This window comes from Tursiops truncatus, chromosome X (genome assembly GCF_011762595.2).
Source record: "Tursiops truncatus isolate mTurTru1 chromosome X, mTurTru1.mat.Y, whole genome shotgun sequence".
Taxonomy (NCBI): Eukaryota; Metazoa; Chordata; class Mammalia; order Artiodactyla; family Delphinidae; genus Tursiops; species Tursiops truncatus.
In genome coordinates this window covers 28,247,987-28,271,317 of record NC_047055.1, presented here as the reverse complement: position 1 = coordinate 28,271,317, position 23,331 = coordinate 28,247,987, and the positions used below count along the sequence as shown (strand labels likewise).

The following is a 23,331-nucleotide window of genomic DNA, read 5'->3' as shown; positions in this document are numbered from 1 at the left end:
TGCTGTCACCACGGAGACACCCTAGCTCCCACCGAAAGCCAACTTCTAGCAAACCCCTCACCCAGGCTCTAACCCGCTAGCTCCGTCCTAGTCACAACTGAACCCACGGAACCCCGAGGCCATTGAGGAGCAGCCGACTCCTTCAATCGCTGGCTAGAAGTGGGATGGGTGTCTGCGCTTTTAGCCGCGGCTCGCGCCCATCACTGGAGCTCCTTTAAGCAGCGCTCTTAATCCCCCTCTCCTCGCGCACCAGGAAACAAAGAGGGAAGAAAAAGTCTCTTGCCTCTTCGGCAGGTCCAGACTTTTCCCCGGACTCCCTCCTGGCTAGCCGTGGTGCACTAACCCCCTGCAGGCTGTGTTGACGCAGCCAACCCCAGTCCTCTCCCTGCACTCCAACAGAAGCCCGAGCCTCAGCTCCCAGCCCTGCCCGCCCTGGCGGGGGAGCAGACAAGCCTCTCGGGCTGGTGAGTGCCAGTCGGCACTGATCCTCTGTGTGGCAATCTCTCCGCTTTGCCCTCCGCACCCCTGTTGCTGTGCTCTTCTCCGCGGCTCTGAAGCTTTCCCCCTCCGCCACCCGCAGTCTCTGCCCTAGAAGGGGCTTCCTAGTGTGCGGAAACCTTTCCTCCTTCACAGCTCTCTCCCACTGGTGCAGGTCCCATCCCTATCCTTTTGTCTCTGTTTATTCTTTTTTCTTTTGCCCTACCCAGGTACGTGGGGAGTTTCTTGCCTTTTGGGAGGTCTGAGGTCTTCTGCCAGCGTTCAGTAGGTGTTCTGTAGGAGTTGTTCCACGTGTAGATGTATTTCTGGTGTATCTGTGGGGAGGAAGGTGATCTCCGCGTCTTACTCTTCCACCATCTTCCCTGTGTCCACTAAGAACTCCTTTATGGCTCTTCATCTTTCGAAAGGACGTCTGGTCTTTGCACTGGGCGCAGGAAGGAAAAAACTGAAGCTCAAAAGCAAAGTGCAGTGATGGGAAGTGGCACACGGTGGCATTTGGGCAAGATGGAGAAAGGGGGCGCTTGGTTGTGGATGGTCTGAGGGCCCGGGAGGGAAGTTTGCCCGGAAAATCCACCGTCAGCCTCAGAGCACCAGTTTACCTGGGATCGTCTCCATCAGGAAAACCAAAGACCTTCCCCCAAAACAGCTTTGTGGGATGCCTGAGGAACTTTCAGTTGGATTTGAAACCCCTGGACACCGCTTCTGCAAGCTTTGGGGTGTCTCCCTGCTTGGATGGCTCTTTGGAGAAAGGCATCTATTTTTCTCAAGAAGGAGGTCATGTCATCCTAGCTAACTCCGTGCTTTTGGGGCCAGAATTTAAGCTTGTTTTCAGCATTCGCCCGAAAAGTCTCACTGGAATTCTATTTCACATCGGAAGTCAACCCAGGGAGCTCTTATGTGTTTATATGGAGGCAGGAAAGGTCATGGCCTCTATGGGCAGTGAGGCAGGTGGGATCCTGACATCGGTCACACCAAAGCAATCTCTGTGTGACAGACAGTGGCACTCAGTGACAGTCACCATAAAACAGCACATCCTGCACCTGAAACTGGACGCAGACTATAGTTCCACCGCTGGACGGCACCCCCCATCCCCACTGCCCACACGCAGGAGCATCTGCACATTGGAGGTGTCCCAGCTAATTCGAAAACCCTGAAGCTTCCTGCGTGGAAATCTTTTTGGCTGCCTGAAGAATGTTCAAGTCAACCACGTTCCTGTCCCTGTCACTGAAGCCGCAGAAGTTTGAGGGACTGTCAGTCTGAATGACTGTCCTGACCACTAACTCAAACCTATCACAAGGCAAGGAAGTTCACCTCCGGAAGCACTGATTACCCAACGCCCCTCCCTCTCCCCTCTCAAGGTCGTTCTTGACTTAAGACACCATCCCGATAGGTTTATTAACAAGTCTCATTTTTAATTCCAATAACACATACCCATCATTTTGGCATTCAGTGCTACACATATATTTTACATAAAAATCCCATTTCTTGAAGAGGATGAACAAATCCTTACATGCTTCTGGTAATATCATTTTCCACTAAAAGTTTGATGTATTTTAAAGAACATTATTTTCCACTTGTTAAAAAAAATATATATCTTTCAAAGCACTTTACAAAAATTTTACATGTGTTAAGATGTTATAATTTATGGGGTTAAATAAACGCAGTGTACTCTTCAAAAGAAAAAACTTTTTTTAAAAAAAAACTTTAAACTATTATAAGGAGAGAGGGCATTTTATAACAGCAAAGTCAGAAATTCCCCATCACTCGGATAATTTAAATTTATCCTAGGCACATAATAATGCAGCTCAAAACAACCTTAACAAAAACAGTCAAAACTTCTACTATCCCCTCCCCCTTCGCTCGTATGTCCTAACAACTAAACTTTAACAAAAGGAGGGAAGGAAAAAGATCACGATCTCACAGTCCCAGAATTTTCCATTTCCTCCAAACTTAAAAGCCAACAGTAGCCATAAAAAAGTGAGAAAGTGAGGGGTTCTATATGAAGTTACAGATTAAACTGAATGACAGATGTAAAAAATAAACTGAAAAGTTTAACAATGCTTAAAATGAAATCTGCTTATTACAAAGGACAGACTTTAAAAACGTTTAACATCATTTTAGCTTCATCCTTATGAAGCAATCAAGTTAAAACAATGAAAACAATGACTCATTATATTTTTCCTTATTAAACTCCTGATCATTGTTGACTCCCATCCATTTCTAGTATTCAAATAATGATCTAAACACAGCTCAGATGGAAATAATGTATACTTACACTGGCACAACAGGAGACTTCCCAATATTTTATATTTGAAATAACCATTTTTAATTAGCCTATTAAGAATTTTAAAACTAATGTTCACGTTTTCAATTCAACAAGTCTGTGGGTTAGTTTGCTTTTTGGTTTGTTGGTTTTGGGGTGGAGGTAGGGACTAAAATCAAAACACATTACTTCCAGAGCTGACAATAATATTGTAATATACAAGTCAACCTTCAAATTCCAGATTTGCTTTTTCCAGCCATGCCTTCATTTTGTTAACAAAAGTGGCCTCCTGTGTGTTTCTATCAAGTCCATTTATAACACCTTCAACATAGAGGAATGATAATTTCTCCCAAGTTCAGTTGGTACGGGTTGGGGAGTGGGCACCATGTAGAGCTAATGGGAGCACTGTCCCGTGGTGTGAGAGTGCAGTTTCTCACCTCACCAGCACCTTCTCTCAATGCCACCTCCCCCAACACAGCAGAGTTTCATTCATAATTTGGATTTTTAAACCAGAAGGTTGTTCTGGTCAATCCAAAATAACCCAAAGAGCTTGCTAAAGTTACATCAATAAGCAGCTTTTTATAGAAGGACTGAAAGAATTAAATAGAAGGCACAGTAGCACTGTAAAGCTTTTTCAGATCATGATAATCTTTTTGTGTGTATATATGGAACCCAAACTTTCTTTTTTGTTGTTAAAAATGTCTGATGAACAATCAGAAAATCCTTATTTGTCCTCTTTCCCTTTAGTTTTTCTGTATACCATCTCTCGAAAGCTGGCCAGAATCTTGTTTTCTCTCTTTCGTCTCTCTTCTTGGTTAAAGGATGCAAGGGCTCTCTTCTCATCAGCACTATAGATCTGGTTCTCTTTTCGCAGTCGCACAGCCTCCATTCGGCGATGCCTGGAGATAATTTTATTTTTTGGCTTAATTTCTCAGTAATTATTTTCATAGTGCTTCCTCACTAATCCTTTCTTAATACAGAGTAGTCTATTTAAAAAGCCGACAAATAGAATCTGTTTCTGTAATGGGTTAGAGTTTCAAAAGATCATTCATTTTATCTGCTGACATGTCCTTTGATTCATTTCTAGTATTCAAATAATGATCTCTGCGGTTCTGTCAATAGGGTGAATGTTATTAATTTCAAATACTAAGGGCCTAAGTCTGGTTCTGTTATTTCCAGTAAAACAACTAGGAACAGGCAAATTATTAAACTTCCTAAGTGATATGTAGACTTGATAGTAGGATAAGATTTAAGTTGTCATCTAGCAGGTGGAACTTCTCCAAAGTTCTAATTTATCATACAACCAAAAGAACCAGGTTTAAATTTACAACTGAATTTTTGGGTGAGTTTTGTGGGTGGATTTAACTTCCTTAGAATTCAGTTGCAGCTCAAAGAAAAGAAAGAAGGGATTTTAGCACAAGGACCAAATCAGTAAAGTATAGGGGTCGAGGCAGAGGGAAACTTTTACATCATCTTCAAAAGATCTGCCTATTTAGAAGGAAAACTTCATGAAAACCTGCCTCTTTTATGTATATGTACCCAATCCTGCACAATCAATTCAAGATGAAGCTTCAACTATGCCTAGAAAAACAGAGCAAACTGAGTAAGGAAAAGAGGGGAGAATCATTCAGGTTAGTGTGAAGGTGGAGGAGTGGCAGGTGGTAAGTCAAGGAGATGACAATGTATTTAGGTTGCTCAGGGTATAGTGAGTAGTTTATCTGGAACGGAAAGTGCCATGTGAATGATGCTGTAATAAACATCAATGTCCACATCTCTTAGTACATGGGAAAGATTCTCTTGGGTATGTAGGTATGGAGTTGCTGGGTCATAAAATATGTGAATGCTCAACTTTCCAAGATAATGTCAGAATGTTTTCCAAAATGGTTGTACCGATTTATACCACCACTGGCAACACTTAAGAGAGCCTGTGGATCCACATCCTCTCAAATGCTTGGAATTGTTAGAACTTTGAACTTTTCTCTATCAAATGGCTGTAAAATGGTATTTCCATATGTTGATTTCCATTTCCAATGATAACAAACATCTTTTTTGTATGTGTAGGCCATATATTTTTTCCTTCTGACAAATGCCTGTTTGTGTCATTTTCCCACTTTTCTTTTGGATTGTTTATAGATATTCTTTAAATACTCTCAATACTAACTATCAGTTGTGTGTATTACAAGATCTTATCCCAGCTTGGAACTTGTCTTTTTTACTTATTTTAAGATGTCTTTTGATGAACAAAAGTTCTTATTTTTAACTCAGGCAAATTTATCAATATATTATTTTATAGTTAGTGCATTTTTTTGGTCTTCTTTAAGAAATGCTTCCCCACCCCAAGATCTAATAGAAATCTCCTCATTATTTTATACTAAGAGTATTAAAGTTGTTTTTGATGTTTAACTCCTGATCTAGCTGCAATGATTTTTAAATATGGTGATACGGGGTTCTACTTTCAGCTTCTTCCATACAGATAACCATTTTCTTCCTGCTCCATTTATTGCCTAGTTCATTCTTTCCCCACTGATCTGACATACCAGCTCTTTCATATAACGAAGTTCCATACATGTATGGCTCTGCCCCTGGGCTCTGTATTTTATTCCGTTGAACAGTTCATTTGTTATGCCACTCTTTCCAAAGTGCTGCAAGCTTCATAATAAGCCCTCATATATGGTAGGGCAAATCACCTTCCTGCTCTTCTTCAGAGAAGTAAGATGGCTATTCTTGGCCCGCTAGTCTTAACATATAAATTTTAGAACCATCTTATTACGTTTCATGAAAATCTCAGTTGTGATTTTGATTGGAACTGCACTGAATCTACAGATTAATTTTGGAAGAACTGACAACTTTACAATATTGCCTTCCTATTCATGAACATGATACCTCTCCATTTATTTAGGTCTTCTTTAATGTCTCTTAATAATGTCTTATAGTTTTCCCTGTAAAGGTCTTGGACATCTTTTGTGAAGATTTATTCCTAAGTCCTTCATATTCTCTGATACTATTATAAATGTTTTCTTTTTATTTAACTACATTTTCTAGTTCTTTGTTGCTGGTACATAGAAATGCAATTGATTTTTGGGTGTTAACATTATATCCAACTATTCGTTAAACCTTCCTATTATCTGTAATTCATCTGAAGAGTCTTTAGGATTTTCTATGTAAAAAATCATATCATTCACAAAAAATGACAGTGTTATATCCTCTGTTCTAATTCTTATGCCTCTAATTTCTTTTTCTTGTCTTACTGGTCCTTAGATATAATGTTTTCAAATATCAGTCCTCAGAATTCCAAGATTCTGGAGATGCTTCAGGGGTTCCACAAATATTTGCCTCCAATTTCACTTAAAAATGTTTACCCACTTTTAAAAGTTTATGAAGTTTTAAAAAATCCAAAATTCAGTTTGATCTTGGTACTGATACCCTATTAGTTCACTCTCCTTGTTCTTCCTGGGACTTTGCTTTCTCTTCCCAATTTTGTATTCCTTTTCTCATGCTAAAACTGATCTCTGTCATAATCCTTTTCTGCTCTTCATTCTCAGAGTCCAGAGAACTAGAGAGTCCAAGTTCTCTGACTCCACAGAGAACTAGAGGCAAACTCAGAAAACAGGAAACACTGTCTTATGTAAATGCTTTCCTAACTACCAGAATGCCACATTCCTCGTGGGGCAGTGATAAATAGCTGAATTTAACTATATTCTCCGGAGGATAAACTATCTGTACCAAAATATGGATTAGGACACTGAAAAGACTGATTCTTTGAAGTTGGAGACACAGCCGAGTTGCATACCTACTTGGAATTTTAGACAACTACATTTATACTAACAAAACCAATATTAAGCCTATATTTATACTTTTCTTTTCATTAGGAATGGTCACTTAATGAAAATGTCACCAAAATATAATTTTGGTAGTGAGAAAGGAAACTGACCTCAATGCCAAGAACATACCTGCTACCACTCATTACGTAACCCGAGCATTCAAATGATGCAATTTCTTCACTTGTCAAGCCAATTTCACCTCTTCGTGGGATACGTTTTCCAGCTTTTACATATTCAGCCATAGCTGCACCTTCACCAGGTAACAGAGCATGGCCATAGCTACGAAGTAATATAGAATTCAGAAAAGGTTCATTATAAAAAGTTCATCATCTAAAGAGAGCACAAAAAACCATTTCTCTCAGAGAACAGTAGGAATAACAGTTGCTGGGCAGCATGCTGGGAAGTCCAATGTAAATTACTTCAACTTAACTAGGGAACACTGCACTGTGACCTATATCACTAACCCAGAAATGCAGAGATACTTTGGAAGAATAAAAGAACTGATGTTAGTGAGCATATATTCATGGTTTACAATTATGGATCAATTTTCCCCACAGGTATTGCCTTTATTGCTGCTGCCTCCAGCGAACTCCTTTTACCTTTTTCCCTTTAAAAAAAAAGTAAAGAAATAATATATCTCAAATTAACATATTTATTAGACTTATAACCAATAATAATGCTATACAGTAACGGTTCTCAAATAACTTTCATTCAAGGGGACTTTGAAAACTACCATCGCTTCATTCAATTCATTGAATTCTTCTTGAATAGCTATTAAACTCAAAGCTTGTAATATAAAAATAATCTCTGTTCTTATGGCACTTACATATTAATAAGGATATAACACTAATACAATGTAGAATATGTAACACATTGCACAAAAGAAAGAAAACGCTATGAGGACTAAAGGATTAAAGAGGGGTAGGAGGACTTCCCTGGTGGTGCAGTGGTTAAGAATCCACCTGCCAATGCAGGGGACATGGGTTCGATCCCTGGTCCGGGAAGATCCCACATGCCGTGGAGCAACTAAGCCCATGCGCCACAACTACTGAGTCTATACTCTAGAGCCCACGAGCCACAACTACTGAGCCTGCGTGCCACAACTACTGAAGCCAGTGCACCTAGAGCCTGTACTCTGCAACAAGGGAAACCACCGCAATGAGAAGCCCGTGCACAGCAATGAAGAGTGGCCCCCGCTCGCTGCAACTAGAGAAAGCCTGCGTGCAGCAATGAAGACCCAATGCAGCCAAAACAAACAAACAAACAAATAAATAAAACAAAGTAAAAAATAAAGAAATAAAAAATAAAGAGGGGTAGGAATCACACCTACCTGTGGAGGGACGATATCAGCAATCAGCATATGCCCCCTCCTTTTGAAAAGGGCTTTGAAGAATGTTAAGCATTTTAACAGGAAGAAATTGGGGGTAGTAAAGAAATCAGGACTGGGGAAAGAAGGGAAGGCACATTGGGGGAAGAAATAAGGTGAAAGTGCACAGTGAATACAGGGAAGTTTTAGTTCAGCTCAGTTGGAACCTGGCGTCTAAATAAGGGAGTAGAGGAAGATAAGCTTGGAAGAGGACGTTAGGACCATACATTTGGGAAGGTACTTTAGAGATTATAAACACACTCTTACTTACTTCAAAGGTTTATCATCTTGAGAGGCAAGTGTTTTGGGAGCCTCTGGGCCAATCAAATCTGAGGGTTCTTCAGGCTCTGCACAAAAGATGTTCAGAAACATATTCACATTTTGACTAATCAGTTAATTTAATGTTTTATCTGTTCTGAGTCGAAGTCTAGCAGAAGAACCTACTTGATCGATCCTTCCAGGGATTCTCCAGAAACTCTTCTTGGGACTCTTTAGAACTTGAATCACTGGAATCTTTTCTGCTCTTCTTAGACTTCTTTTTCTTATATTTCTTCCTGTAATGATTATAATTTGATATAAATTGATTTAATATTCCCATGCTAAAGGGCATCTTATTTTTTTCAAGGCAATGAAGGACTGACTGAAATGATCTTGATGCTCAGCTAATTCAAACTTATTAGAGAAGAACTTTAATTAAAAAAATCTAACTTATTTAACCAAATCATGTTTCACTATAAAAAAAAGATCCTGGGGCTTCCCTGGTGGCACAGTGGTTAAGAATCTGCCTGCCAATGCAGGGGACACGGGTTTGAGCCCTGGTCCAGGAAGATCCCACATGCCACAGGGCAAGTAAGCCCGTGCGCCACAACTACTGAGCCTGCACTCTAGCGCCCATGCGCCAAAACTACTGAGCCTGTGCTCTAGAGCCTGTGCGCCGCAACGAGAGAAGCCACCGCAATAAGCCCGCAGGCATTGCAACGAAGAGTAGCCCCTGCTCACCAAAACTAGAGAAAGCCCGCGCGCAGCAACGAAAACCCAATGCAGCCAAAAATAAATAAATTTATTAAAAAAAAAAAGAAGATCCCTAAGGGAACAGTAAAATACAGTTCTCATGTTGTAGAAAGATAGCAGAAATAAAGCAGTTTAAAAAATAGCTCTTGGGTTTCCCTGGTGGCGCAGTGGTTAAGAATCCGCCTGCCAATGCAGGGGACATGGGTTCGAGCCCTGGTCTGGGAAGATCCCACATGCCATGGAGCAACTAAGCCCGTGTGCCACATCTAGTGAGCTTGCGCTCTGGAGCCCGTGAAACACAACTACTGAAGCCCGCGTGCCACAGCTACTGAAGCCCGTGCGCCTAGAGACCGTGCTCCTCAACAAGAGAAGCCACCACAATGAGAAGCCCGCGCACGGCAACAAAGAGTAGCCCCCGCTCACTGCAACTAGAGAAAGTCCGCGCACAGCAACGAAGACCCAATGCAGCCAAAAATAAATAAATAAAATAAATTTATTTAAAAAATTAAAAAAAAAACAGCTCTTACCAATTTGAACATCAACAATTTTCAGTGTAATGGATTAAAATACATCAAATGTTTGAATTCTTGGGTTCATAATGATACTAAAAAACCCCAACTCATTTATTTGAAAACTCATAAAACAAAAAAAGGAAGCAATTATTCTGCCCTTACTATACCAACTATACTTCAGAGTAACCAAATAGTTAATAAGGGTAGGTTTCTCATATAGAATTATTCTACCTAATACATGAAGAAAGAAAGCCAGAAGTAGACCATCACCATTTGGCAATGATATAAGGGACCTAGACAATGACTAGTGATGCCAGTTAATATAACAAAAAGAGACAACCAGACATTATCTGCCTCCTGCTGCAAGTACACAGCACCGCCTATGAAGTATTCCTGCCAGAAACTCAAATCTGAACCTTATCAAGTGTCTAGACCTAACTGTCAATCTATAGGAAATACAAAGGACAGAAAACATGTGAAAAGAACACTGTAAGAATACAACCAGCAAAATCCATACCGCAGGAAACCCTCCAGGACAAATGATTTTGTTTCTGCTACAAAAAAACTGCAGGAACAAAAAGGGAAGGGGAAGCTACCTATTTCAGGAGATGTAAGAGACATATCAACCAATCACAATTTATGTACATTGTCTGGATCCTAATTTGAATAAACTATACCAAAAACTACTGAGAATTGAATGAACAATTACTGTTAAACATTTTAGGCGGATTAACAGTATTGTACTTTTTTTTTTTTTAAAGAATGCCTATCTTTTAGAGAAACTCGCAGCTTTATGGATGAAATGATATCTGGTATTGGTTTCAAATAGTGGGGGGGTAGGCAGCAGAGACTGCCAATGAGTTGATAATTGTTCAAGCTGGGTGATGGTTACATGGAGGTCCATTACACTATTTTATATAATTTTCTATATTTTTGAACTTTTCCATAATAAAAATTAAAGAAAAAAACAGACGATCTGCGTTTCTTCTTCTTTTCCTTTTTCTTGGCTTTCTTTGCTCTCCTTTTTGTATCTTCATCTGCAAATTAAAGCACATTATAATTTAAAAAATTTTTAACTCTAAAACCCCAATACTCTTGAGTAGATAAATATCTTATTACTCTTCCATTTGTTGTTACAGAGAAATTAATTCATTCAAATTCATTCAAACATTTATTTCTACTTGTTAGGAAATGTGCTAGGCACGGGGGACATAGAAATTAAAGTTGCATTTGGTTATATAGGGTATTATTATTAACCTTATTGCATGAGATAATAGTATTGTGGTTAGATACAAAAATGTCCTTATTGTTTAGAGGTGTATACAGAAATATTTAGGGTGGCAGTGTGATATTTGTAATTTGCCTTGACTATCTCAACAAAAAAATCCCTATTTGAAGCAAATACGTCAAAATGCTAACAAATGTTAAACCTGAGTGACAAGTACTGTACATGGCATTAATTATACTACTCCCTTTAGTTTTCTCAATGTTTGAGTATTTTCATGATGTGTGTGTTTGGGGGTTTGCTTTCCAGGAGCTCATTCTAGTGGAGGAGACACAGAGAAAGAGGCGAATCTGAGTGAGAGGGAAGCATGGGGTGCTCTGGGCATACAGAGGAGTCTCAAAATCAGGCTGATTTGGGGATAGTGGTTGAGGAATGGTTGACCAGGAAAAGGTGACTCTTAAGCTAGTTATTTTTAAAATCAGTTTCATTACAAACGTAATGCATGCCCATCATAGCAATGAGTAAGCCAAGCCGCGTGCAGGGAGAGACCAACATTGTAGGCAGACGGACTCTCTGTATCAAGCGACAGAGTCAAGAGAAAGGATGTGCAGTATCAAGGAGATGGAAAGTCATCCTTAGGCCAAAGAGGACGCTGCAGGAGAGCCACAGGGTACGTGTGATGTGAGAGATCAATTGGGATCTGACTTTACCCTGAAGGCCATGGAGAACTGCAGAAGGATTTTAAGTAGGGACCACCATGCTCAGATTTGTGCTTCAAGAAAGCTCAGGCTTCTAGCAGTGAGGAAGAAAGGTGACAGTGAGGGCCAGGAAACCCAGGTGACATCAGAGGAAGGGGTGCCTTAATGTAACGTGTCCCCAGAGGAGGCACCCTCTGTCAGTCATCAGCCAGGCATTGTAGGCAGATGGACTCTCTGTATCAAGCGACAGAGTCAAGAGAAAGGACGTGCAGTATCAAGGAGATGGAAAGTCATCCTGAGGCCAAAGAGGACGCTGCAGGAGAGCCACAGGGTATGTGTGATGTGAGAGATCAATTGGTGTTGCAGTTTTCTTATGACAGGGCTGAAAGTAAGCTCATCACACGAGATGAACTGTGCAGAAGCACAGCAGTAGAGGGCTGCTGCTCGCTCAGGCAATACAGCGCCGTCTCATCCTGCTGTGGTGACTTTTATTTAAGCATTATCTATGTTTACATCTTAAGACTTAAAATTTTAACATTCCAGAAATGCCAAAGCAGCAATATATGCTTGTATTGATTAGACAAGCAACAGTGGGCTTTCTTGAAGACATGCCGTGCTTCATCCTTGAGTTCACAAGCAGCACAAGGACATCTCCTTGTGTTCCCATCATTCTGATTATACTGAGGTCATTTCATGGATCAGCGCCCAAAGTATCCAGGACTGCCTGCAGTTCTGGCTTACTCGCTAACCCTCGGTCTGCCGAGGGGTTCACGGGTCACGTCTCCTTTCCATGTCCTCAGTTATTCCTCTACAATTGGGATCTGACTTTACCCTGAAGGCCATGGAGAACTGTGGAAGGATTTTAAGTAGGGACCGCCATGCTCAGATCTGCGCTTCAAGAAAGCTCAGGCTTCTAGCAGTGAGGAAGAAAGGTGACAGTGAGGGCCAGGAAACCCAGGTGACATCAGAGGAAGGGGTGCCTTAGTGTAACGTGTCCCCAGAGGAGGCACCCTCTGTCAGTCATCAGCCAGGAGAGGGCACAAAAAGGTGACTTTTTTGTGATGTGCCGCCCCACAGGAAGTGTGATACATAAATCAGCTGCTGGCCAGAGGGAGTCCCCTATGGTGTACCTTTTTGAAAATTGCACAAAGGTGCCCACTAAGTGTGAGAATCTCACAAAAGAGCTGCTCCACTGGGCTGAGGCAGCCCCCTGTGGCTTGGTTTAGCACCACACGTCTCACAGACTAACCCCAACATGGTTCGGTGCCACATGCCTTGTACAGCTACACACAACCAATCTGGAGTCACACGGCTTAGGTTTGAATCCCAACTGTGTGGCCTTGGGTGCGGTACTTATAACCTGCTCTGGGCCTCCATTTCTCCATCTCTAAGATGTGTCCTACAGTGACTGTGTGGATTAAATAGCAATAATGCATATCAAGCACTTAGCAGGGTGCCCAACACAAAGTCAGTGAGTGTTCAAAACTCTTGGCTATTATTGTTTTTAAGAACCTGCTTCTAAAATAAGCTTTCAAGAAGTACAACTAGTTTTGAAGTAAGGCTCACAGAAGGATGTTGGCTTTCTTACCACTGGAGTCTGTTTCAGAATCAGAGTCACTGTCACTATCATCAGAATACTTCTTGTGTTTTCTTTTAGATGCTTTTTTCTTCCTCTTTTTCTTGGACCTTTCTTTTGAATGACTAGACTTCTTCTTCTTCTTTTCTTCTACATAAAATACAAATAAAAAACTAACTTCTAAAGAAGTATTTCTGAGCATCAATTTTATTGTATTAAAAATACTGAAAAGGAATTGATGACAGGCGATTTGAGTAAAGTCTAATGTTCAACTATTTATAAACGTATTTTTTAAACTTCTCAATAAAAAAGTCCTATATTTAAAAAATACCTTCTGAAGTAGAAGCTGAAGTGGTACTTTTCTTTGGCTCTTCGTCCTCTACTGGTGTATGTTCATCAGAGCTGAATTTAAAGAAAACTGTAGTAAGAATCAGGAAAGTGATAAAATATGGACCACAGAGTATAAAAATACATACTTAAAATTTTTCAGTAACAAACTGATTGTCCAAGAACCATTCAAAGCCAGCACCGGACTGCTTTTGTAACAGTACAGCTTATCGGCCAACCACCTTCATAATAGTAGAATAATCATTTACATTTGCATAAAGCTTTCGAGTTAACAAAATGCTATTCACACTGAAAGCAGCATGAAGGATTTATATTTTCGAAGAAACCACAAGGCAAATGCAGGGAAACAGGAACCATAAGGAAAGAGGAGAGAAACTGGAGATAAGAAGGCTGAGGGAAGACTTCATAATTTCATTCTACTTGTGGAACAGACACACGGTAGAGCAGCAACTGTTCTGTCTCCCCAGAGCAAGAATCTAACACACTACAGCTACAGAGATTTCATCCTGTTGTAAGAGAATTCTGAAAATGAGTGTTATTAACATTCTACAATAGCTTAAAAAGGGAATTTCCATATCACAGTCTCTTCCTCTGAAGATCACATCTGGAATAATTTAGAAATTGCCTAGAAAATTATTTTTAGGATTCCTTTCAACTCTAATTCTTTGAGTATTCTTTTAAAATAAATAAATTTATTTATTTATTTTTATTTTTGGCTGCGTTGGGTCTTTGTTGCTGCGCGCGGGCTTTCTCTAGTTGCGGCGAGCAGGGGCTACTCTCTGTTGTGGTGCGCGGGCTTCTCATTGCGATGGCTCCCCTTGTTGCAGAGCACAGGCTCTAGGCACGCAGGCTTCAGTAGTTGTGGCTCATGGGCTCTAGAGTGCAGGCTCAGTAGTTGTGGCACACGGGCTTAGTTGCTCTGCGGCACATGGGATCTTCTCGGTCCAGGGCTCGAGCCCATGTCCCCTGTATTGGCAGGGAGATTCTTAACCACTGCGCCACCAGGAAGCCCTCTTTGAGTATTTTAAAGGCATCTGTTAGAACAAGTTTCAGTATCTCAACATAATAAAGACAATATATGACAAGCCCACAGTTAACATCACACTCAATGGTGAAAAGCTAAACAAGACAAGGATGCCCACTCTCACCACTTTTATTCAACATAGTATTGGAAGTCCTAGCCAGAGCAATTAGGCAAGAACAAGAAATAAAAGGCACCCAAATTGGAAAGGAAGAAGTAAAACTGTCCTTACTTGCAGATGACATGATATTATATATAGAAAATCCCAAAGACTCCACCAAAAGACTGTCAGCGCCAATAAATGAATTCAGTAAAGTTGCAGGATACAAAATCAATACACAGAAATTCGTTGCATTTCTATACACTAATAACGAATTATCAGAAAATGAAACTAAGAATACAATTCCATCAAAAAGAATAAAATACCTAGAAATAAATTTAACCAAGGAGGTGGAAGACTTGTACACTGAAAACTATAAGACATTGATGAAATAAATTGAAGAAGACACAAAGAAATGGATTTTCTATGCTCACAGATTGGAAGAATTAATATTGTTAAAATATCCATACTACCCAAAGCAATCTACAGATTCAATGAAATCCCTACCAAAATTCCAATGGTATTTTTTCACAGAAATAGAACAAACAGTCCTAAAATCTGCATGAAACCACAAAAGACCCTGAATAGCCAAAGCAATCTCGAGCAAGAAGAACAAAGCTCGAGGCATCATGCGCCCTGATTTCAAACTATACTACAAGGCTACAGAAATCAGAACAGCATGGTACTGCCATAAAAACAGACATATAGATCAATGGAACAAAACAGACAGCCCAGAAATAAATCCATGTATATATGGTCAATTAATTTATGATAAAGGAGCCAATAATATACAATGAGGAAAGGACAGTCGGTTCAATAAATGGTGCTGGGAAAACTGGATAGCTACATGCAAAAGAATGAAATGGACCACTATCTTACACCATTACACAAAAATTAACTCAAAATGGATTAAAGACTTGAATGTAAAACCTGAAACCATAAAACTCCTAGAAGAAAACATAGGTGGTAAGCTCCCTGACATAGGTCTTGGCAATGATTTTTTGGATTTGACACCAAAAGCAATGGTAACAAAAGCAAAAATCAGTAAGTGTGACTATATCAAACTAAAAAGCTTCTGCACAGCAAAGGAAACCATCAACAAAATGAAAAGGCAACCTACTGAATGGGAGAAAATATTTGCAAATCACATCTGATGAGGGGTTAATATCCAAAATATATAAAGAATTCATACAACTCAATAGCAAACAAACAAACAATGTGATTTAAAAATAGGCAGAGGATCTGAATAGACATTTTTCCAAAGAAGACACACAGATGGCCAATAGGTACATAAAAAGATGCTCAACATCACTAGTGATCAGGGAAACGCAAATCAAAACCAAAATGAAATATCACTTCACACCTGTTAGGATGAATATTATCAAAGAGACAGGAGATAACAAGTGTTGGTGAGGATGTGGAGAAGAGGGAACACTTGTACCCTGTTAGTGGGAATATAAATTGGTACAGCCATTATAGAATCCAGTATGGAGGTTCTTCAAAAAATTAAAAATTGAACTACCATATAATCCAACAATCCCACTTCTGGATATATATCTGAAGGAAATGAAATCAGTATCTCAAAGAAATATCTGCATTCTCATGCTCATTGCAGCATTATTTAAAATAGCTAAGATATAGAAACAACCAAATATCCATGAACAGATGAATGGATAAAAAAGAACTGTGAGAAATACACACACACACACACACACACACACACACACACACACCACAGTAGAATATTATTCATCCTTAAAAAGGAAAGAATCTTGCCATTTTAGACAACATGGATGGACTGTGAGGGCATTTGCTAAATGAAATAAGTCAGACAGAGAAAGACAAATATCATATAATCTCACTTATATGTGAACTCTAAAAAACAAAAAACCAGCAAGCTCACAGATACAGAGAACAGAATGATGGTTGCCAGTGGGTGGGGCATGGGTAAAATGTGTGAAGGGTATAAAAAAGTACAAACTTCTAGTTATAAAATAAATAAGTCCTGGGGATGTAATGTATAGCATGGCAACTACAGTTAATAATGCTGGGGCTTCCCTGGTGGTGCAGTGGTCAAGAATCCGTCTGCCAATGCAGAGGATACGGGTACGAGCCTGGTCCGAGAAGCACGTGCCGCGGAGCAACTAAGCCCATGCGCCACAACTACTAAGCCTGCGCTCTAGAACCCGCGAGCCGCAACTACTGAAGCCTGCACGCCTAGAGCCTGTGCTCTGCAACAAGAGAAGCCACCGCAAAGAGAAGCCTGCGCACCGCAACAAAGAGTAGCCCCCGCTCGCCGCAACTAGAGAAAGCCCATGCATAGCAAAAAAGACCCAACTCAGCCAAAAATTAAAATAAAATAATAATAATACTGTATTGCATATTTGAAAGTTGCTAAGAAAGTAAATCTTAGAAGTTCTCATCACAAGAAAAAAAAATTTATAACTATGTATGGTAATGGATGTTAACTAGACTTATTGTGGTGATTGTTTTGCAATATATACAAATATCAAATCATTATGTTGTATGCCTGAAACTAATACTGTATGTCAATTATACCTCAATTAAAAAAAATAACAGGTGGGCTTCCCTGGTGGCGCAGTGGTTGAGAGTCCGCCTGCCGATGCAGGGGACACGGGTTCGTGCCCCGCTCCGGGAAGATCCCACATGCCGCGGAGCGGCTGGGCCCGTGAGCCATGGCCGCTGAGCCTGCGCGTCCGGGGCCTGTGCTCCGCAACAGGAGAGGCCACAACAGTGAGAGGCCCGCGTACAGCAAAAAAAAAAAAAAAAAAAAAACAAAAAAAAAAACAGGTGGTGGGAAAAATAATTTTTTTAAGAAGAAAAAAGAACTTTCAGATAATAATGCTTTATCACCCTGTTACAAATAACAGGTTTACCTGTCAAGCACATTGTCTCAACTCAATCTAAAGAAAACACAGAAATAAAGGAGAGGGAAGAAGCAGCTTATGAACAACACCAAAGAGAAAAAAAAATAGGCAAAAAGAAAAAGCATTAGGCCTTCAACAATACTGTATGCAGGAAACTAAACAAACCCATATCAGTATGTTCATTAAAAAAAACGCTTTGTAATGCTAATGTCTGACATGCAATCAGTTACGGGATTGAGAAAAAATAATTCAAAATAATATAAATGTATTTGTTTCAACACTGAACCCTTCTATGAATAGGAAATTAGCACCTCATGAATTACAACTTAAAGAGAACAATTAGCATGCTAAAATCCACTAGGAGCATGTTTTAATCCTTAGGTATGTTCAATTTTTTTAAAACTTAACGAGTAGAAGAGCATAAATCACAAGAAAGAGGGAAAAAAAGAGCTGTAGTTAAAGTTCTTAACAAAAAATTTGACAATAGACTCTGGATTTAAACAAATGTTGCATTTAAAAAATATATTTTTAAATCACTTACTCTGGTTCTGGATTCTTTGGAGAAAGTCCCCATACTTCAGGAGCTCCCAATTCTCCAATCCTCTCTCTCTCACTTAATCTCCTAGAAGAGATAAGCAGGTAAATTATAACACCATGGCTAAACTGTTTCCTAAATATATAATAAAAGTCAAAGGAGTCCAGTTAAGTTCCATTTTCCCTTTACAGTTTAAACTTTAAACTAATAAAAACTTGGTTTAAATGTAAACTCAACACTTAGGATCTGATGTTCTGACGGTACTATCAAATGGTACAGACTACAGACAGCCTGACAGGCCAGGCCAGAAATTCAGCCTGGGAGGCTGTCCTTCCACCGCATGCATGACATAGCTCCTAATTGCTCCTTTCACCTTCTGCAATATGTGACAGAGACAGTCTTACATTTGGAAATAACTTCATTTGTTTATGTATCCTTATGAAAGTAAAGAGAATTCTCTACTTTTGATAAGGTCAAAACTTCTGTTTTCAGAAACTCAGGAATTAATGAAGAAAATAACAACAAAGCATTAGAAGTAGAAAATAAAAGGAGCTCTGAAAGTGAAAGAAAAGTTTTATTTGACAAAAACTGTACTCAATAAGATACAGCACTTGTTTTCTCTGATTTCCCTTTAATTCCTTTTTCAAAAAGGAGTAAATCCTCTATCTACTCTTGGAAGACACAAAATTTTTTGTTTTGTCTTATGTTTGTGATTTCTTCTCTTAATTTTTGATATTACTTATAAACACACACACAAAACACAAAAAAACTAAGGCTTAATTCCTCAAAGTTTAGCTGCTGTGATGCTACTTGTTTAAAAAAAAAAACCTTACAAAATAAATATAATTGGTTTGATTTTTAAAAAATAAATTATTTTTCTTCTTTATTCAGGGTAAAAGGTGTAATCAGGCAGAGTCAGATTCAGGTTTCCCACTTGAAGTAACATGGACCTGGAGTCTGTCATAGAGTGAAGTAAGTCAGAAAGAGAAAAACAAATACCTTATGCTAACACATATATATGGAATCTAAAAAAAACAAAAAAAGAATGGTCATGAAGAACCTAAGGGCAGGACGGGAATAAAGAAGCAGACCTACTGGAGAATGGACTTGAGGACACGGGGACAGGGAAGGGTAAGCTGGGACGAAGTGAGAGAGTGGCATGGACATATACACACTACCATATGTAAAACAGATAGCTAGTGGGAAGCAGCCGCATAGCACAGGGAGATCAGCTGGGTGCTTTGTGACCACCTAGAGGGATGGGATGGGGGGGTGGGATAGGGAGGGTGGGAGGGAGACGCAAGAGGGAGGAGATATGGGGATATATGTATATGTATAGCTGATTCACTTTGTTATAAAGCAGAAACTAACACACCATTGTAAAGCAATTATACTCCAATAAAGATTAAAAAAAATCTAATAAGGGACATACTTACAGCCAAATTTTGAATATATACATATAGGACAAAGAATGCTTGACAGGCTGAAAAAAACAAGCAGTCAAGTTCTTATCCCTCCCACCACCTGACTTCATCTGTACTCTTAAGATAAATTATTTATCTTCTAAATGTACAAATGCGAATTTCATCCAAGGAATTCTGACATCTTTTGGTGAAGAATGTCTAATAAGAAAACTGGATGCTTTTTGATCGACACAGCCTGGGGGTAACTTTCTGGAAATTCTAATTTGGAAAAGTAGGTCTCCAACCTAACTCAGGACTGTTTGTACTGTTTCTGCTCCCATGCCCAGAACACTAACAGCTAACACTTAAGGACTATTTATTATGTTCCAGGCACTAAGTCATTACAACTCTTAAAAAGCTTTCGTGCTATTTTATCCCCTTTTAAATGGTGAAGAAATGAAACCCAGAGAGGTTAAGTGACTTGCCCAAGGTCACACAACTATTAAGCAGCAAAGGATGGCTTCAAACTCAGGCAGTCTGATTCTGGAGCCTGTCCTCTTCATCACTACATTTTATTACCTCCCACTCCTGGAAGAAAAAGATTCATGAAGACATCTCTCACCTGTTGGAACCTTAACCTGCTCCTAAATGCCTGTTATACTTTTTAATTTCTTGGTTTTTAAAAAACACATACAGTGTGGTAAAGCACTCAGTACAGTAAGTGATACACAATTTAACAACCAATAAGTGTTAGATATTAAGACTTACAAAGCATATAATAACTATATATGAAGTATAACCTTTAAAAATTGTGAATCACTATATTGTACACCTGTAACTTAAAACACTGTACATCAACTATAAATCAATTTTTAAAAAGTAAAAAAAATTTTTAAACTTACAAAGCAATAATTATAACCCTTTTCCTTTCTCCTTCTTAAACTATTCATTTTCCACTCCAATACTCAGTCTCATTAGAGATCTGATCTCACCCTGACCTAATTTTTCATGGTCAAGATTGAGACCACTTAACAAGATCTTTCTTAGTGTAGTCCAATCTACAGTTTAGCAGATCACTTTTCCTACATTTATTCAAACATCTTGTTTCAGAGGTTTTCCTCCCCTCCAATTTAAGCCTTAATCTCAACCCTTCCCAAATCGCTACAAAACAATTCCACTCACTTACCCTATCATCTCAAACCTGTTTGATCATTCAACAAGCAAAAGTTGCGCGCCTACAAAGTGCTAGGCACGGTGAATTTTGTGATCAATAAAACCGGGCTCCTACTTTCCATGAGCTCAGTCTAGTGGGGAATAAAACATGCTCACGAATGATAACGACACACCAAGTAAATGCTATAATTCCGGGACGTCTGAGGCTCTTGGCCATGTCCGCTACAAGCCAGGAGGCAGGAGGGGGTTGCGGGAGGCCAGCGCACTAGATGAAGGGGCCCGGGGATGAGTGAAAACCTAGAGTAGAAAAGGCGAATAAGCTGTTATCGTGGGTGGACTGAAGGAAGGGATGAAAATGGGCGCAAGTCAGGGAGAGAGAGCGAAATGGGTATAGTCGGGAGCAAGATGAACGATAAATCGGACACTGAAGGCTGGTGGGCTCACGAAAGATAAGGTACGTTCGTCTCACTCACTTCTGCCGCAGGCTCTCTTCCCTCTCCTTGTCCAGGAGGCTAGGCCATGGCTTGTCGCTCCCGTAGGGGCGTGAGTAGCCGCCATAATAGGCGGACGAGGAGGCAGAAGCGAAAGGGGCGCCCCGCGGCGCGGAGGGCCGCTCTCGAGAGCGTGACCGCGAGCGGGAGCGGTAGGACTGGTTTCGGGAGCCTTGGTTGGGGCCACTCAGTTGATGGCTAAGGCCATTCCGGTCCCCGGACCGAGAGCAAGAGTGCGAGCGAGAGCGGCGGCCCCGCGGGGAGCGAGAGGATTTGCTGGGCTTAGGGCTCTTCGAAGAACTGCGACGCTTCTTCCCCCCGGAGCCCGAGGCCTCCCACTCCGGGCTGCGGGAGCCAGACACCGGAGCCATAGCTGTTGCTGGGTCCCCGAAGCCGTGGGAGAAGGGGGCGCTCTCGCGAGCTGGGAAGATATCCGTTGCCTTGGCTCCCAGGACCAGCAACCGCGACACCACCCGAGCCCGAGAAAACCTTGGAAACAGTTCCGAGTACGTCGGCAAATTCCTTCCCCGGACGTAGGCGGTCCTGCCAATGGGACGGGATGTGTGTATCCGTATAAAGAAGCCGTGGGGCAACTAGATCGGCTCATCCTTCGGGTTCCGACTGAGGCTGCTCAAATCTAAGCTCTACTGGAGACCTTGTACTTTTTTTTTTTTTTTTTTTTTTGGCGGTACGCGGGCCTCTCACTGCTGCGGCCAGTGAGAGGCGCTCCGGACGCGCAGGCTCAGCTGCCATGGCTCACGGGCCCAGCCGCTCCGCGGCACGTGGGATCCTCTCAGACCGGGGCACGAACTCGTGTCCCCTGCATCGACAGGCGGACCCTCAACCACTGCGCCACCAGGGAAGCCCGAGACCTTGTACTTTTTTCAGCTTTGAGTTGAAATAGTTGAAGGGAAGGACGACAGACCACAGGACACATGTCACTGAGCGGCTGTATGAACAATAAGTACGTTGTAACTAAATAAGTAAATAAATAAATGTGTCTATGTATGTATGTATAAGTGCGCGTGCACGCGCGCGTGCACACACACACACACTTTTTTTTTCTTTACAATTCCAAGCAAATTAAAGGGGGTTTATCTAAATTGGTGGAGAGCTACAATGTCTAAGCCCCATATTGGCCAGTTAGCTTAGAGGTCACAAATTCTGTATTACTGATTTGAGCCTGTTAACATTCCAGTTAGGTTCGCAGCACAGAGGAAAACTGCATATTTACCCCTCAGCCACCCATCGCCACCAATGTGCTCCAGCAAAAGGAATTTATAATCCTCTCCTTGTCTAGCTCCTTAAACTAGTCCCATCATATGTGAGGACAAAAAAAAAAAAGTGTTGCCTGCCATACCAATAAACTAGGAATGTTGCCCTCCCTCAAGCCACCAGCCACTGCAGCCGCCTTGACCCCCACACCCTAACCCTGAGGGGAATTCAGGGTGTTGAAAAAACAGGATAGCCCTAGATAGGGAAGATGCATATCTAAGGAATAATTGCAATGAGCCCAGACTTTGGCATCTTCCCATACAGAGAAAAGCACTAAAGTCATTAACTTGAGATGTCTGGTTGTTTTTTGATTAGCAGTAATCTTTTGATGTTCAACTACAGGTTTTTTGTTTTTGTTTTTCAGCAAAAACTCCTATATATCGTGGGTCTTCCCTTACCACTTCGGAACAGTTCCTCAGAGCTCTCCGAGAGGCTGTCTCCCAGGCTATAGTCCTCAGTAAGGTCCCCAAATGAAACATAACTGGCAACTTTTAGGTTGTGTGTTTTTCTTCAGTCGATATATACTAGCTCAGCAATACATGATTAATGGTCATTATTTCTATTCATTTTATACTGTTTTAAATGAAAGAGCATTAAGACACTAATTATACTAATTTTTTTTTTTTTTTTTTTTTTTTTTTTTTTTTTTTGCGGTACGCGGGCCTCTCACTGCTGTGGCCTCTCCCATTGCGGAGCAGCGGCTCCGGACGCGCAGGCTCAGCGGCCATGGCTCACGGGCCCAGCCGCTCCGCGGCATGTGGTATCCTCCCGGACCGGGGCATGAACCCGTGTCCCCTGCATCGGCAGGCGGACTCTCAACCACTGTGCCACCAGGGAAGCCCCTATACTAATTTTTAAAATTTATTTTTAAAAATTTTATTGACATATAGTTGATTTACAATATTATATTAGTTGTATCTCATGGTTTTGATTTGCATTTCTCTGATGATTATCGATGTTGAGCATCTTTTCATGTGTCTGTTGGCCATCTGTAGGTGTTCTTTGGAAAAATGTCTGTTCAGGTCCTCTGCCCATTTTCCAAAATATTTATTTATTTATTTTTGGCTGCATTGGGTCCTCATTGCTGCGCAGGCTTTGTCTAGTTGTGGTGAGCGGGGGCTACTCTT

General features: G+C 40.7%; 1 protein-coding gene across 1 annotated transcript; it reads right to left on the bottom strand.

Annotated features, from left to right (window-relative positions):
• Positions 1–1,885: 1,885 nt before the first annotated feature.
• Positions 1,886–21,441, bottom strand: LOC101328290 (NF-kappa-B-activating protein). The gene is made up of 9 exons (XM_033849218.2): positions 20,912–21,441; positions 17,869–17,949; positions 13,302–13,372; positions 12,983–13,120; positions 10,445–10,508; positions 8,393–8,502; positions 8,220–8,295; positions 6,712–6,861; positions 1,886–3,660 (listed from the first exon to the last, which is right to left on the bottom strand). The coding sequence occupies exons 1-9, from the start codon at positions 21,298–21,300 to the stop codon at positions 3,486–3,488; spliced, it is 1,254 nt and encodes a 417-aa protein (XP_033705109.1). The 5' UTR covers positions 21,301–21,441; the 3' UTR covers positions 1,886–3,485.
• Positions 21,442–23,331: the final 1,890 nt, after the last annotated feature.

Coding starts and splice junctions, on each gene's coding strand:
- LOC101328290 (XM_033849218.2), bottom strand. CDS start 21,300: ATGGCTCCGGTGTCTGGCTCCCGCAGCCCGGAGTGGGAGGCCTCGGGC. Junction 17,950..20,911: donor GAAGAGAGCCTGCGGCAGAA/GTGAGTGAGACG, acceptor TATCTCTTCTAG/GAGATTAAGTGAGAGAGAGA. Junction 10,509..12,982: donor TTCTGAAACAGACTCCAGTG/GTAAGAAAGCCA, acceptor TTTAATTTGCAG/ATGAAGATACAAAAAGGAGA.